General features: G+C 41.5%; 1 protein-coding gene across 1 annotated transcript in view; it reads left to right on the forward strand.

The window, feature by feature from the left end:
- The window catches only part of LOC109898840 (LIM domain-binding protein 3-like), a 65,986-nt gene that overhangs the window by 14,819 nt on the left and 33,159 nt on the right, over positions 1-18,008 (forward strand). Inside the window, exon 2 of the mRNA XM_031835004.1 lies at positions 3,217-3,368. Coding sequence (XP_031690864.1) covers positions 3,217-3,368 — 152 coding nt within the window. The remainder of the gene's footprint in view (positions 1-3,216; positions 3,369-18,008) is intronic.

Genomic DNA, 18,008 nt, shown 5'->3' on the forward strand with positions numbered 1-18,008 from the left:
TTATCACTTAGGCCTAAATTAATGAAGTGTGTCTCTGTCTACAGCCGACTCACTCTTCACTTATGGTGCGTGTTAACTGAAGATGATGTGGGCGATGATACTACGGAAAGCCATTCATTTTCAGTGGAGGAGAAGCGAAGTGGGCAGGGGACTGTTGGGTGTAGTGTGTTTCAGGTTTCGAAAGGGTTCTGAAATTTGACATTTCAAAGTGGAAATTAGACTTGATTTTCCCTTACAAAAAATGTATCGACCCCATTAATTCTAATCCACATTATAATGAGCATTTCCTGTTGCTGCAGGATAAAAAAAATTCTGTAGGAAACTTAAGATCCTACGTATGTACCTAGCACCAGATCTTCCATTATATTGACAAGATAGTCGAGTGATCGCTCTAACAATGGAAATGCATGTCCTCAAAGATGGAAGGAAGGCAGTAGGAGGCGAGATCAGGTGGGACCGGTATAGCCAATGAGAGGGCATATATAGATGTAGGATCTTAATTTGATCACTCTTTTGTTGCTGAAAATTTTCCGGCTCACTAGGAAATGCAAATTCTGGCGTATTAAAAGTAAAAAGGCTTATAAAGTTCGTAATTTCCACATTAAAATGTCAGACTTGATGTGCCCTAAAGAACATTTTGATCAATCCCTACAAAAATGTATATTAATTATAATTCACATTTTATGTTGCTGCAGGAATATTTTCCTGCTGTGTGAAGCAGGGTCAAATTAAGATCCTATATCTTCGCCCCTTCTCTTCTAGCACCCACATAAGGGTGAAGCTAGTGTGGCTATCCGAATTATCGCGGATTGTGAAAATCCCCCATTAGGCTACTATGATTAAAGTGCATGCGGACCCTATTGTTGAGATGTCATTACGTGGCGTATGCTATTGTACCTATAGACTTAGTTATTGTGCTAATGCTAGTTAGCATTGGCTTGTGAAACTACCTTCAACGTCCTTCATACTGCATGTCGATATTGAAAAATGGTATCCCTAAATTCATTTTCCTAGCCACCGTGCTTCTACATCTGCATTGCTTGCTGATTGGGGTTTTAGGCTGGGTTTCTGTATAGTACTTTGTGACATCGGCTGATGTAAAAAGGGCTTAATAAATACATTTGATTAATTTGACTCTGGGCAAGTAGTAAAGTACCAGAATCTCGCAGACTCCCTTTATTAACAGTAATAATGAATAAGCCACCCTGACTTTCAATATCCTCTCAGGGGATTTCATGTAGTCAGTTCGATTTTCTTTATTTTATGAACTCTCTCTCTTTCTCTTTCCTCTCTTCCTTAATCGCAGAAATGATTGAAAGATGAAAATGGAGTAAATAAGAAATACCATGCAGTTTGAACAGGAAGCAGCTTATTACTATATACTACTCTTGGGAGTGAAAGACCAGGGTAAAAGACTGCACTGAGCTAAGGGTTTTTAGCATGGGGGATATTTTGGGCGACGGAGACATGAATCGATTCACGCATATTGGTGACTACTGATGAACGGATCGTCCACTTTCAGTCTTTCACACCTATAACATACTGTGCTACAATTGAGAAAATGACAATGTTCCTGGTGGTAGGTTATATATTGTCTCATGTTTCATGAGCTGAAATAAAAGATTCACAGAAATGTTCCAAACGCACGAAAAGCTTATTTCTCACCCTGTTAGGGAGCATTTGTCCTTTGCCAAGATATGCCACACCTGTCAGGTGGTTGGATTATCAAGAAGCTGATTAAACACTCTAAAAATGTGCAGTTTTGCCACACATCACAATGCCACAGATGTCTCAAGTTTTGAGGGAGAGAATTTAATGTTAGTTTAATCTACCATAAGCCGCCTCCAACGTCGTTTTAGAGAATTTGTCAGTGCGTCCAACCGGCCATTATAACCGCAGACCACGTGTAACCACGCTAGCCCAGGACCTCCACATCTGGCTTCTTCACCTGCAGGATCGTCTGAGACCAGCCCCCCGGACAGCTGATGAAAATGTAGTTTTGCACAGCTGAATAATTTCTGCACAAGCTCATGGGCAGGCATAAGCTACGGACAACAAACACAATTGCATTTTATCAATGCATTTTTTTGTATCCACAGAGATACCATGACGAAATCCTGAGACCCATTGTCGTGCCATTCTTCTGCCGCCATCACCTCATGTTTCAGCATGATAATGCACAGCCCCATGTCGCAAGGATCTGTCTACAATTCCTGGAATCTGAAAAAGTCCCAGTTCTTCCATGGCCTGCATACTCACCAGACATGTCACCCATTAAGCGTGTTTGGGATGCTCTGGGTCAACGTGTACAACAGCATGTTCCAGTTCCCACTAATATCCAGCAACTTCGCACAGTCATTGAAGAGGAGTGGGACAACATTCCACATTCAACAGCCTGATCAACTCTATGTGAAGGAGATGTGTCGTGCTGCATGAGTCAAGTGGTGGTCACACCAGATACTGACTGGTTTTCTGATCCACACCCCTACCTTTTTTAAGGTATCTGTGACCAACAGATGTGTATCTGCATTCCCAATCATGTGAAATCCATAGATTAGGACCTAATGAATTTATTTAATTTGACTGATTTTCTTGTATGACCTGTACAATCTTTGAAATTGTTGCAGATTGCGTTTATTTTTGTTCTGTGTAAATTGTTGCCAGTAACACAGTTAGTCATTAACCCTCTAGATAACATGTAAACAGCCAAAGCAGCTCTGCTAGGGCGAGTAAAATGTTCAGAGTGAGGTGTTCTCTCATTTGCGTCTGGAAGTAGCTAGCCAACTTTAGCCAGTTAGCTTGGGTGCTTGACTGCCGTCGTGAAGTCAGAACCCTCAGATCAACCCTACTCCTCGTCAGTGTGCGCTCTGAATGCTCCGAACTCTCAGATCAACCCTACTCCTCGTCAGTGTGCGCTCTGAATGCTCCGAACTCTCAGATCAACCCTACTCCTCGTCAGTGTGCGCTCTGAATGCTCCGAACTCTCAGATCAACCCTACTCCTCGTCAGTGTGCGCTCTGAATGCTCCAAGAGCGAAATGGTCTTAATTTACAAACGGGCAATCTGACAACGCTCTGAGCGCTGAACACTTTGACACACTGGGGGCAATTTACAAACGCACCCTATGATTTGATGTTGACCATTGAGTGTCCATTGTTGAAGGGAATTATGATTGTTGACCATTGTGTGTGTGTGGTGTGTGCTGACCATCCACAGATCACCCCTGGGAGCAAGGCACAGCAGGGCAACCTGGTCCAGGGTGACATCATCGTGGCCATCGACGGCGTCAGCACTGAGGGCATGACCCATCTGGAGGCCCAGAACAAGATTAAGTGTGCCAGCTTTAACCTGGCCCTGACCATGCAGAAGTACGTACCACACACACGCACAAGCACACACACTCTCATGCACACGCGTGCGCACACGCACAGAATAAAGAGTCTCTCTGTGCCCCTCTCCACCTTTCTGTGAGGGCCAACTCTTTAATAGTGGTCTAATTGAAGATTAGACAGATTAGGTGTCATTTTTTAGAAAGGAACAAGGGACAGTGACGGAGTGGGCTGCCTCTTATCCCTGTCTGGATGGACAGACCTGGAGCCTATTTTAGAGGTAGAGATGTGGCTTCACTGTCATCTGAGGACTGAGGAGCGAGGGAATGGATGGAGGGAGGGAACATAAATGATATTTTCACACCTGTCCTGGCTAAAACTAGAGAACCAAAGATAGCTTTCGTATACTTTTATCACAGGACAAGCATAAATACAATGTCACTTTTCTTGCTCTGTTGACACAGTATTTTGTCCATACAAATAACCAGAAGTGCACTGAGTGAATGTTTATCAATGTTACTCTATGAAAAGCTAATCGGTGTAACAATATTATAAGCAAGCAGCATATGTCTCTGGACCATGCTTGAATTTATTAGTTTGGAATAAATGCTTATGTACAGACCCATATCTCATTACCAAACCTAAGGCAAGACAAACCACGAACCCTAATCTGTCTGCAAATTCTGTGTGTTTACTCTGTCACACACAAACAGGAGAGTTAGAGCAGTTGACAGCTCTCGTCGTCCTTCACATTGGCTCATGTCGTATTCTCATTAATTTTAATCTGCTTTGCTGCAAGGCATGACTCCTGCTGAATCATCCCCAGCCATTGATCTACAGCAAACACAGGGGATGCCTTCAATTACTCACACACGCACGCCTTCACACACAATCTCGACTCCCAAGGTTTCAGAGACTAGATAAACTGATCATGGGGAAAAAAGCATCTCAATAGTTCATGTGTGATATGAACGCTTCCTATATCAAATGATTAGCAAATGATTAAATACAGCTTGGAAAATTCCAGAAAAATGATGTCATGGATTTAGAAGCTTCTGATAGGCTAATTGACATCATTTGAGTCATTTGAGTCAATTGAAGGTGTACCTGTGGATGTATTTCAAGGCCTACCTTCAAACTCAGTGCCTCTTTGCTTGACATCATGGGAAAATCAAAAGAAATCAGCCAAGACCTCAGAAAAAGAATTGTAGACCTCCACAAGTCTGGTTCATTCTTGGGAGCAATTTCCAAACGCCTGAAGGTACCATGTTCATCTGTACAAACAATAGTATGCAAGTATAAACACCATGGGTCCATTCAGCCGTCATACCGCTCAGGAAGGAGACGCGTTCTGTCTCCTAGAGATGAATGTACTTTGGTGCAAAAAGTGCAAAAGAACACAGCAAAGGACCTTGTGAAGATGTTTGAGGAAACAGGTACAAAAGTATCTATATCCACAGTAAAATTAGTCCTATATCAACATAACCTGAAAGGCTTCTCAGCATGGAAGAAACCACTGCTCCAAAACCGCCACAAAAAAGCCAGACTACGGTTTGCAACTGCACATGGGGACAAAGATTGTATTTTTTGGAGAAATATCCTCTGTTTCTGGTGAAACAAAAATAGAACTGTTTGGCCATAATGACCATTGTTATGTTTGGAGGAAAAAGGGGGAGGCTTGCAAGCCGAAGAACCTCATCCCAACCGTGAAGCACGGGGGTGGCAGCATCATGTTGTGGGGTTGCTTTGCTGCAGGAGGGACTGGTGCACTTCACAAAATAGATGGCATCATGAGGGAACGAAAATTATGTGCATATATTGAAGCAACATCTAAAGACCTCAGACAAGTTAAAGGTTGGTCACAAATGGCTCTTCCAAATGGACAATGACCCCAAGCATACTTCCAAAGTTGTGGCAAAATGGCTTAAGGACAACAAAATCAAGGTATTGGAGTGGCCATCACAAAGCCCTGACCTCAATCCTATAGAAAACATGTGGGCAGAACTGGAAAAAGCGTGTGCGAGCAAGGAGGCCTACAAACCTGACTCAGTTACACCAGCTCTGTCAGGAGGAATGGGCCAAAATTCACCCAACCTATTGTGGGAAGCTTGTGGAAGGCTACCTGACAAGTTTGACCCAAGTTAAACAATTTAAAGGCAATGCTAACAAATACTAATTGAGTGTATGTAAACTTCTGACCCACTGGGAATGTGATGAAAGAAATAAAAGCTGAAATAAATCATTCTCTCTACTATTATTCTGACATTTCACATTCTTAAAATAAAGTGGTGATCCTAACTGAAGGCAGGGAATTAGGGAATTTATGCTAGGATTAAATGTCAGGAATTGTGAAAAACTGAGTTTAAATGTATTTGGCTAAGGTGTATGTAAACTTCTGACTTCAACTGTGTATACATATATATATATATATATATATATATATATATATATATTTTTTTTTTTACATATAAATGTTTCTTTTATTTAGTCAGGGGAAACCCATTTGAGACCAGAATCACATTTTAAAGGTGCCCTGAGCACAGCAATACAAGTGTAGAGAATTATCACCCAAACAAAGATTTAAAAAACTGTACATTACAATCTCTTCATTCAATCAAAACAACTGCAGCTCTCATTCAACACATCTAATACTAGTCTTAAACTGCCCTGGGAGTATCAGGGGAAACAAGATGCAATGAGTTCCGCAGGTTATTCCAAGAATGGGGGCATTAAAACTGAAAGCGGATTTACCTAGATTGGTAAGGACTATTGGAACCTGGAGAGTTAACCATCCCTGTGAACTGGTTTGGTGTCTCATATTTCCTATTTCAACAGTGAAGTGAGGTAGGTTGGAGGCTTTTTCAGGGAGCTTTGTAAACAAAACGGGAGGTGATCTACGGGACTTTAGTGAGACCAGCCGACTTTTCTGATACAGGAGGCAGTGATGAGAATTAAACCTGTCACCTATGATAAAGCTACGTGTGCTATTGTAGACTGCATCCAAACGTTTCAGTGCTGTCTGCTGCGGTTTGATAAATGGTGTCACCATAGTTGATTATACAATCTGCCTCCTGCTGTTTAGAGAGAGTCCAGTTCTAAAAAAAAGAAGCCCACTTTTAAATCTTAGCTTTTTACCATCCAATGAGTAAATATTTGTCCATCTGAGACATTGTTGAATGAATTAGAGAATAACATCTTAAGTTTTGCCCGTATTAAAGTACCCGTTTTTAAATCAACGAGGGCTTTCTGTAATGTAACAAAATCAGATTGGTGCTCTAACATCGCTTGGTCAACAGTCGGTGCAATGGCATAGATAACCGTATTGTCTACATACAGATGGCTATTACAGGGTTTAATACATAGAACAATATTATTGATGTAAATAGTAAAGAGAACAGGTCTCAAAACCGACCCAAACACCTTTGGTAATATTGAGGAAATTAGACTTGACACAGTCATTGTGTCCTCCGGATCCAAGCCAATTTCAAACAGTCTTTGAATGAGTAGGGAATGGTCGAAGGCCATTGAAAGGTCTATAAATAAGGCAGCACAATGATTTTTATGATCGAGACAATTTGACACAATCTAAAACAAGCATAGTGGTTGATAAAACCAAACTTGTTCCCATTTTAGAATACAGTGAGTTCTTAGCTGGGAGTTGGTCAAGGATTCTAATATCTTGACTAGGCAAAAAAACTTGGAGATTGGGCTGTAGTTACCGAAGTCAGGATCTCCACCCTTATGTAGGGTGAGACCATGTGCCGCTTTCCAGATCTCAGGGATAACATCAGTAGAAATGATCAAGTAAGAAATCCAGGTCAAAGATTCGACAATGAGTGGGGCAGAGAGCTGTAGTAAGAAGGGGTCAAGTGAATCAGCCCTTGTGGATTTTCTTTTTACATTGATCTTTAAATACATCCTAGACAACAAAAAAATTGGTTGAAATGAAAATAACCAAGATTGTGTAACTGGAAGTACATCATTCTCTACAATCTGTTTTGAGTTACATAAACTCCCTGTAGAGAAATGTTAGGAATTCTCAGAAACTATTCTTTAAAAAAAAAGAATTAGGCTAGCTGAGGCAAAATGGTTATTAAAATCACCACACATGTCCATTGCGTCTATTATGGGACCAGAGGCTGTCATAACCTGCAGTGGCAATGAGGGGGTGGAGTTTTGTTTCAACGATTTGACCATTTTCCAGAAGTTCGATGGATTAACCACCACTCTCAGATAGAAGTATGTGGATTTTGCTATACAAACCAGAGATGGACATTTGTTTCTCTAAGGTCTGAAGGATTGCCAATCAGACATATAATCAGTCAGTCTAACTTAGCCCGGGCTAATATTTATTTCCCATCATTTCTCAGACAATGCGGGTGTGAACCGAGGATTAGCTCTGTCCTTTACCCTTCGTTTTTTTTTTATACAGAGCATGCTTATCTGCAATAGCATTAAACAGAGAAGTAAAACAATTAAGGGCCTGATCCGAGTCAGAGACAGATGGCACAGACTCCAAATCAGACAATAATTACCTAGGCTACTCAGAGATTTGCATGTGCACCACCGACCAGGTACCTGAAGATGGAGCTGCAGCGGTCTTATGTCTTCCATTGCAAATCTACCATTCCAGTGTTTTACTTGCTATATTGTATTTACTTTGCCACCATGGCCTTTTTTTTGCCTTTACCTCCCTTATCTAACCTCATTTGCTCACATCGTATATAGACTTGTTTATACTGTATTATTGACTGTATGTTTGTTTTACTCCATGTGTAACTCTGTGTCGTTGTATGTGTCGAACTGCTTTGCTTTATCTTGGCCAGGTCGCAATTGTAAATGAGAACTTGTTCTCAACTTGCCTACCTGGTTAAATAAAGGTGAAATAAAAAATAATTTAAAAAAATGTACTTCTGAACATTTCTGCTGTTTTGTGTGCTTTTCTTTAAGCTGATCCTAACTTTGTTTTGTGCATAATGTGTACATTATAACAAGTCAGAGTCACATCAGAATTCGGAATAAACTTGAACCAAGATTCAGTAATAATCCGAAATATGTCCACTTTGGTTTGAGAAGCCAGAGTTACAATAAAAATCATTTTCGAAATTGAACCTCTTGCACTTACATGAGTCAGCCAGGCTGCAGCTGCGGGATTTCAGGTCAGACGGAATCTCTAAAACAACCATGCAATGTTAAGTAGATACAGTAGGACTGTACCTACTTAAGATTTCCCAGAACTGTACCATTAGCCTATGCCTCTAACGGGAACGAGAGTTAAAACAAGAGTGAATGAGGGTTACCTGTTGTGGGCCAGGACTGAAATCCCATCACTTTTTTAGTACATCTCTTTGTTACCTGTTTGTACCGCATTGCATCACTCAGGTCAGTGGCGAAAGCATGTCAGGTCTCACTTCTTAGTCCCTACTGACTTTCTACCTCTCTATTTTGGGAGATTTTTTTGTTTGTTTGTTCACCTCAGATCCCAGTCATTGCCTGTCAGTTTATGTTCCATTCTGACACTCGGGGTAGCCACAAAAACAAATGGCCTGCACTATGCTTTGTATGTGAAATTTTACTTCAAATGGCATATGCAGTGGACAGGAAAAGGAAAAACTAGTGAGTCATTTAAGGGTCACACTCCCAGCCGTCTGTGTACTGTGGCTGGTGTCAGAATCAGGCTGCTCTCAGTAGCAGTTTTTGACACGTTCCTAATATTGAGTTGCACACCCCCCGCCCTCAGAACAGCCTCAGCTGACCCCCCCCCCCCCCCCCCCCCCCACCACCCCATCACAACCTCCCCAACCTCCCTCCGCTCATCTCCTGTGTGGTTCCACATGCTGTTTTTCATCAGCCGTCTGTTTGTTATAAAACGGGGAGTGTAGGCTGGATCGATGACATGCCTGTCCTCCCACTGAGTGATTGATACGAGAGGAGGCCCTCCTGCCGTGCCTTTGCAGAGCATGTCATTGTCTCTATCACCTCTCCTCTTCCTTTCTTCTCTGTTTTCCCAAGAAACACATGTACTCTTAATTTGTTTTTCTTTTGCCGAACCCCCCCCCTCCCATTACAGAGACCATGTTTTAAAAAATGGGTTGAAAACAACACTCACCAGAAAACAGGGAAGAAGACTGCTGGGATAAGAGGGTGTAGTGGATGGAGTTGGAAATGACCTCTGCTTGTATAATGTGTGGAGATGTGAGAGTAGTGTAACATCTGCGTGCTGTACCCGTTGGGTGGGTGAGCATTGAAGGTGGAGTGGGACCAGAGGACTTACCGAGGGTGGAGAGTGCACCAGAGGAGGGGGGTCCACAGCGGAGCGGAGGCAACCAGAGGCGAGCAGTGGGAGGCGAGTTACAAGTGGATCGGGAATTCAATGAGGCCTTTGGGAAGAAGGGCTTACATTTTATGCACTTAAACGTCCGAAGCCTACTACCGAAGATCGATGAGATACGCCTGTTGGGTTGCAAATCAGAGATGGGTGTCTTATGTTTTACTGAGACATGGTTGGATTCATCTGTTTGTGACTCAGAAATTGAGATGGGTAATTACTCTGTTGTCAGGAATGATCGGAATCGGAACGGTGGGGGAATATGTGCGTTTGTAAGATCAGACATTGCTTTTAACATCAGATCGGATTTAAACGCTGATCTGGAGATTGTCTGGCTGGATATTTTGTTGGGGGTGTGTTATAGGCCGCCCAAGCAGAATGCATTCTATGAAGGTCTTGAAATTGTGTTGTCAAACTATAATGATTCACTGTTGAAGGAAATCATTTTGTTAGGGGATTTCAATACTGATGTCTGCAAAAAGAATAGCCCAACCCACAATGTATTTATGCACTTTTGTAGATTACTTGCTCTGACCCAAATGATAAAAGATCCCACCAGGATATGTGAAACAGTGCAAAGTACAATTGACATAATATTGGTGTCTGATAAATCTAAAATATCACAGAGTGGAGTAATAGTCTATGGAATCGGTGGTCATTTTATTCCATTTTGCACAAGGAGGATTTTTAAAGATATATTTAAGTGTCACAAAACCGTTAGAATCAGAGGACTCAAAAAATGCTGTGTAGAAAAGTTTAGGGAGGAAGTGGGTAAAATTGACTGGTCACCTGTGCTAGATAGTGTATGGGTAGACAGTGCCGGAGAAGCCTCTAAATGTAGATTCCTTGATGTGGTGAATGTGATGGCTCCCATTAGACAGGTCAGGGTAAAGCACTTGGTTTAATCATGAGATTCTAGAATCTATCCAAGCAAGGAATAAGGCCTTTTAAGAACTCTCAAGAGCAGCATGATTTTGTCCTATATAAACGTTACAGAAATGAAGCACAGAGCAGGATGGATGAAGCACAGAGCAGGTTGGATGAAGCTAAGAGGGGTTACTGTGCCCAGAAAATAATTGAAAACAAAAATGACCCTAAAAAGCTTTGGAAATCATTTAAGAAACTAGGCTGTAGTAGTACTACCAAAAACAAACAAAACAGTATTGGACTGAACATCAAAAGGGAGATGGTATATGAAAAAGCAGAGGTTGCCAATGAATTCAACTCTTTAAAAAACATTTTAATTTTTTAAACTTCTGTTGCCAGCAAGCTGGTTAGCAAGCTGCCCACCAGTTCTGGTCTGTATGGAAGCAACCAAGTCAAGAAGTATTGTGTAGAGTTAGGGGTTCAGCCAAACTCTTTCTTTTACAAAGGTAGCAACGGACCAAAATAGTCAGAATGCTGGCAGAGCTTAAATGCTCCAAAGCCACAGGCCTGGATAATATTCCTGCAAGGTTTCTAATAGATTCTGCTGAGCAAATTGTCCCTTGTATTACCCATATTGTTAATCTCTCTCTTGAACAAGGCATCTTTCCCAGGGACATGAAACAAGCTAAAGTTATACCTCTGTATAAGAAGGGAATAAAGTCTGACCCTGGGAATTATAGGCCTGTATCTATCCTCTGTGTAACATCAAAGATCCTGGAGAGAATTGTACATGAGCAAATGTATGAATATGTTAACAAACAGGGTCTAATGTATGATTTTCAGTCGGGTTTTAGAAAAACATACTCCACTGATTCATGTCTACTTTACTTGACTGACTTCATCAGGAAAGAGATTGATGAGGGAAATCTGTGTGGAATGGTACTGCCTGACCTACAGAAGGCCTTTGATACAGTTAACCACTGTCTCATAATCTCCAAACTGGAGGCACTGGGGTTAAGCAGTATCCCTCTAGGCTGGGTAAAGTCCTATTTATCAGGAAGGGAGCAAGTAGTAGAGGTAAATGGTTCACTGTCTCAGGCTAAACCAATGAGTTGTGGCGTTCGGCAGGGGAGCGTGCTTGGGCCTCTGCTGTTTTTTATTGTATATTAATGATATGAAAGATGCTTGTTCTTGCAATCTTTTTCTTTATGCGCATGACTCTACACTTCTGGTGTCTCACAAAAGTAAAACTACGTCTGAAATCAGAGTGGAGTTAGGGGTGGGAGGTGCTGACTACTAAAACCTTTGTTAGCTACTTGGGATGTATCCTTGATGGAAGCTTGGGAGGTGTGAGCATGGCCAATATGGTGCTAGGGAAGGTTAATGCCAGAACTAAGTTTATGGCTAGAAAGTCCAAGCTGCTTGATAAGGACTCCATGAAAGTGCTAGCTACTGCCCTTATTAAATGCCATTTTGACTATGCTAGTACTTCCTGGTTTGGTGGCTTATCTAAACTTATGAAGGGGAAGCTCAAGGTAGCCCAGAATAAGTTGATTAGGGTAGTATTGAAGGTGAGTCCACGTACTCACATAGGCTGGAGCTGCTTTCTGGAACTAAACTGGCTGCCTGTTGAGGCTAGGGTGTCCCAGATTAGACTAGGTTTGGTTTACAGGAGTATTTATGGTCCTGCGCCCAGATATCGAAGTGATTTACTTTCCTCGTGTTAGGGATGCACACAATCACAGCACCCAGATCAGGTGTTGCTGATGTGTGTTTATACAGGTTCAGGAGTAATGCTGGGAAAGGAACATTCTTGTGTAATGGAGCCTCAGAATGGAATGAGTTGCCTCTGCCTATAAAAACAATGTCCTCTCTGGGCAGCTTAAAAAAATAAAGTAAAAATATGTTTGATGTCTTCTGTGCCCATATGAATAACCCCTATGATGTAACTAGAATGATGAGAGAGTTCTTCTTCTCTGTTTTTGTTTTATTATTTCACTGCTGTACTGTGTTCGATCTTGTCTAGCCATCTTGTCTCAAGAGGACCACAATGGAAATAAGTCCCAGACTTTATTGTGTGTTATGCTCTGTGATTTTACTCATGTGCATGTATGGCTTTTCAAGTTTTATGTGGAGACTAAGAAAGAAGAAGAGAAGAGTGAAAAGAGTGCGAAGGGGTCTGGAGTCATGAAGCATCTATAAAAGATGTGCACTAAGTGTCAGAGTAACCAGTAAAAATCCTGTTCTAAAGAAGTATTTAGCATTGTTTCTATTCTCAAAGCATTTTTTCAATGTGTTTTTTCACCAATCATACACTTTTCACACAAGATTTACAGTATGTTGTGTGTAAAGATTTTTTCATATATTTTTTTAAGTTGTGCAATGTTTATACGACCCCCTTTCAAACAGTCCCATTTTTACTACTTTCTTGCCAGGATAAGCATGAGCCTTGCGTGCTCAGGCTGGCACAATTGCAACAAAAAAAGTGATATTTCACAGGTAAGAAAATATTTACAGATTGTATACAAGTCAAAAGCTAGAGTTTTGTCATTTTTACTATTTTCTACATTGTAGAATAATAGGGAAGACATCAAAACTATGCAATAACACATATGGCATCATGTAGTAACCAAAAAAGTGTAAAAAAAAAATATATATATATTTTATATTTGAGATTCTTCAAAGTAGCCAACCTTGGCCTTGATGACAGCTTTGCACACTTTTGGCATTCTCTCAAGCAGCTTCATGAGGTAGTCACCTGGAATGGAAAAACATGAACAAAGCCTTCAAAAACACCCAAATGCGTCCTTTTAGAAACTGCAAGGCTCTCAGTATAGTGATGCAGGCCTTTAGATGTTGTACACATGAAAAAGTCATTCCGAACTTTATCCGCAACGTTATATTCCATTTTGTTGAGACTCAAGCAATACCTCTTCCTCCATTCTTATACATGTAACTGCCAAAATAAAATAAATAATTGAGGAAATGACGGATACAAAGTATATTGAAAGCATGGGGTGCTTCCACACAGGAAGTTCCAGACACTTGTAGAATCTATGCCGAGGCACGTTGAAGCTGATATGGGGGCTCGTGGTGTCCCAGCACCCTATTTTATGTTGATGTTTCTTTTATTTTGAGTTATATGTAGCAGCAGGCTACAGCGAAATGGAACAGCTGGATAGGGAAAAGAGCTTGAGTTGCGCAAAAGGGAATATAACTTTGCAGATGGAGTTCAGAATGACACAATTTCATGTGTACAACATCTAAAGACCTGCATCACTATACTGAGAACTTTGCAGTTTCTAAAATAATGTATTTAACACTTTCACTTCCACATGTGGGCTCCTGAGTGGCACAGGGGCACTCCATCACAGCGTCACTACAGACCCTGGTTTGATTCCATGCTGTTTCACAACCGGCCGTGATTGGGAGTCCCATGCGGTGGCGCACATTTGGCGCATGTTGTTAGGGTTTGGCCGGGGTAAATCGTCATTGTAAATAAGAATTTGTTCTTAACTGACTTGCCTCGTTAAATAAAGGTTAAAAATGTGAACTGCAATTCCACATGCTAATGTGAGATTTTCACATAAGTTTTTGCACATTCAATTTTCATGTTAACTTTTTAACATGTGAAACTGCAAATTTTACATTTGCAACTGTAATTCACATGTGAGGTGAAAACATGTTTTTTTTAAATCACATTTGAAAAGGTGGTGTTAACATGTGAACTCTACATTTTATACATCTGAAAATATGGTTTCACAGGTCAAATTTAAGCTACACATGAAAAACTTTCAAATTTGACATGTTTTGTGTTGTTGTAAGGGCACCATTGATGAGTGGGTGTAAGGGTGGGCCGATATGGGTCGCTGTCTATTTGAATAAATACATTTTATTTGTCACCTGCGCCAAATACAACAGGTGTAGACTTACTGTAACCGTGAAATGCTTGCTTAGGAGCTCTTCCCAATGATGCAGTGTAAAAAATGGAATACATAAAAACACGACAAATAAAATACACAAGAATTGAGCTATATACAGGGAGTACCACATCAATGTGCAGGGGTATGAGGTATTTCAGGTACCTATGTACATGAAGGCAGTGTAAAGTGGCTAGGCATCACGTAGAGAATAATACAAGTCAAATAAAGAGCAGAGTAGCAGCAGCATATGATGAGTATAAAAGTGTGCGTGTTTGTGTTGTCGTTATGCCTGTAGTGTGTGTGTGTGAATGTGGCAGGGTTTTGTGTGTGTGTGTGTGTGTGTGTGTGTGTGTGTGTGTGTAAAATGTATTGGGACTGTGGCACAATTTTTTGTTGTTTTGTCTCTGTTCTCCAGCACTTTGGATTTGAAATGAGACACATTTATTGTGAATAAGAATAGAATGTTTCTAAATAAGGATGAGTAAGAAAGTTACAGACCCAGAAATATCATACCCCCAAGACATGCTTTTTTGGGGTATGATCTTTGTGTCTAACTTTCTCACTCATCATTATTCACGATTCATGTAGGATTATCCGTAATCATGGTTTCATCCACATTAATGCATAAGTGTTTGGAAACATTCTATTCTTATTTACAATAAAGTGACTCCAAAATGACACAATACATTATTTACCATTTCATTTATATTGGGCACAAATGAATCTGAAACACAAGCTAAACAAACAGAAAATGCATCCAACACGTTTGTAGAGTCACACGCTTGATGTAATCATTGCATTCTAGGAATATGAGACCAAATACTCAACTTTTGACTATTTTAATACACATATAAGCGAATTTGACCCAATACTTTTGGTCTCCTAAAATGGGGGGACAATGTCCAGTTGTTTCTAAACAGTTCACTCAATATGGTTGAAAATACCCTCACATTGAAGCTGAGAGTCTGCACTTCATAGTCATTGTATCATTTCAAAGTGCTTTAGTACAGAGCCAAAACAACATCAATTGTGTCAATGTCCCAATACTTTGGAGCTCACTATATAGTGTTCAGTGTGCACACTGTAGAGTCAGTGCACGATGGGGTCTGTGCAGATAGTCTGGGTAATCATTAATGAACTATTTAGCAGTCTTATGGCTTGAGGGTAGAAGCTGTCTCTGAGCCTGTTGTTCTGAGAGCCGATGCAGCAGAGTGAACAGTCTATGGCTTGGTTGGCTGGAGGCTTTGGCAATTCTTTGGGCCTTCCTCTGACACTGCCTGATATAGAGGTCCTGGATGGAAGGGATCTCGACCCCAGTGATGTACTGGGTTCTCCGCACCACCCTCTGTAGTGTTTTGCGGTTGAAGGTGGTGCATTTTCCATACTAAGCGCTGGAGCTGTAGGATCCCAGGGTCCCGTGCCAAATCTTTTGAAGAGGCACTGTTGTGCCCTCTTCATGACTGTGCGGGTGTGTGTGGAACATGTTAAGTCCTTAGTGATGTGGACGCCAAGGAACTTGAAGCTCTTGACCATCTCCACTACAGCCCCATCGATGTAGATGGGGACGTGCCATCCCATTTTCTCCTGGAGTCCACGATCAACTCCTTGGTCTAACTGATGTTGAAGGAGAGGTAGTTGTCATGGCACCACATTTCTAAGTCTCTGACCTCTTCCTTGTAAGCTGTCTCATCGCAGTCGGTGATCAGGCCTACCACTGTTGTGTCGTCAGCAAACTTGATTAGGGTGTTGGAGTTGTGCGAGGCCTCGCAGTCGTGGGTGAATGGAGTACAGGAGGGGACTAAGCACCCACCATTAAGGGCCCCAATGTTGAGGGTCAGCATGTCGGAGGGGTTGTTGCCTACCCTCACCACCTGGGGCCGTCGCGTCAGGATGTCGGGGCTGTATGCCGAATTGGAGTGGGTCCAGGGTGTCTGGGATGATGGTGTTGATGTGTGTCATGACCAGCCTTTCAAAGCACTTAATTACAGATGTGAGTGCTACAGGGCGATAGTCATTTAGTCAGGTTAACTTGGAGTACTTGGGAACAGGGACAATGGTGGTCAGCTTGAAACTCGTTGAGATTACAGACTGGGACAAGGAGAGATTGAACATGTCCGTGAAGACACTTGCCAGCTGGTGTGCGCATGCTTTGAGAACGCGCCCTAATGTTTTCTCTGGCCCGGCAGCCTTGTAAGTGTTAAAAAACAGCTGCATATATAAGCATACATCTTGAGTCTGGTTTTATTAAGAAACAAAAACTTGTTCTCTGCATCTCCAACAAAAATCTGGGTAAATAATTTGAAAGGAATGTGAGTCTTAGTTCACTCTGGCTATTTACTCCATTTTCAGAGCACTCTCGCCTGAGTGTGGCAGAGCGCAGAATAACTGATGAATTTATGAACTCTCAAACACCCTTTGAATATGGCCGTGAAGTGTTCTCTCATTGTGCCTAGAAGTAGCTAGCAAGCTATCCAACGTTAGCCAGTTAGCTTGGGTGCTTGAATGCTGTTGTGAGGTCAGAACACTCGGATCAACCCTACTCCTCAGCCAGAGCATCCAGTGTGCGCTCTGCACGCGTCGAGCGCACTCGGGCACTCCAGAATGAATTTACGAACACACCCTTATTCAGTATATTTAGTTATTGATTGCATTTCTAAAGCCTACCAACCTTGACAGCAGGCATGCCAGTTAGACAAGCAAGCTATTCTAACTTGAAACAAAAGATAAAACAGTACATCATATAACATTATTACACCACTACATATCAACAATACAAAATGTATAATACCACCATACAACAATATTACAATGTGTGTGCTAGTGTTTGTGTGTATCTCTTCACAGTCCCGCTGTTCCATAAGGTGTATTTCTATCTGTGTTTTAAATCTGATTTTACTTCTTCATCAGTTACCTGATGTGGAATAGAGTTCCATGTAGCCATGGCTCTATGTAGTACTGTGCACCTCCCATAGTCTGTTCTGGACTGTGACGAGACCACTGGTGGCATGTCTTGTGGAGTATGCATGGGTATCCGAGCTATGTGCCAGTAGTTTAAACAGACAGCTCGGTTCATTCAGCTTGTCAACACTTCTTACAAAGACAAGTAGTGATCAAGTCAATCTCTCCTCCAATTTGAGCCCTGAGAGATTGACATGCATATCATTGTTAGCTCTCTATGTACATTTAAGGGCCAGCCGTGGTGCCCTGTTCTGACTGAATTAAACATTTCCTGAGTCCCTCTTTGTGGCACCTGACCACACGACTGAACAGTAGTCCAGGTGCAACAAAACTAGGGCCGGTAGGACCTTCCTTGTTGATCGTGTTGTTAAGAAGGCAGAGCAGCGCTTTATTATGGACAGACTTCTCCCCATCTTAGCTACTGTTGTATCAAGATGTTTTGACCATAACAGTTTGCAATCCACGGTTACTCCAAGCAGTTTAGTCACCTCAACTTGCTCAATTTCCACATTATTCATTACAATATTTAGTTGATTTAGGGTTTAGTAAGTTATTTGTCACCAAATACAATGCTTTTATTTTTATATTTTTTATATTAAGGAC

Source organism: Oncorhynchus kisutch, linkage group LG11, assembly GCF_002021735.2.
Source record: "Oncorhynchus kisutch isolate 150728-3 linkage group LG11, Okis_V2, whole genome shotgun sequence".
In the NCBI taxonomy this organism is placed as follows: domain Eukaryota; kingdom Metazoa; phylum Chordata; class Actinopteri; order Salmoniformes; family Salmonidae; genus Oncorhynchus; species Oncorhynchus kisutch.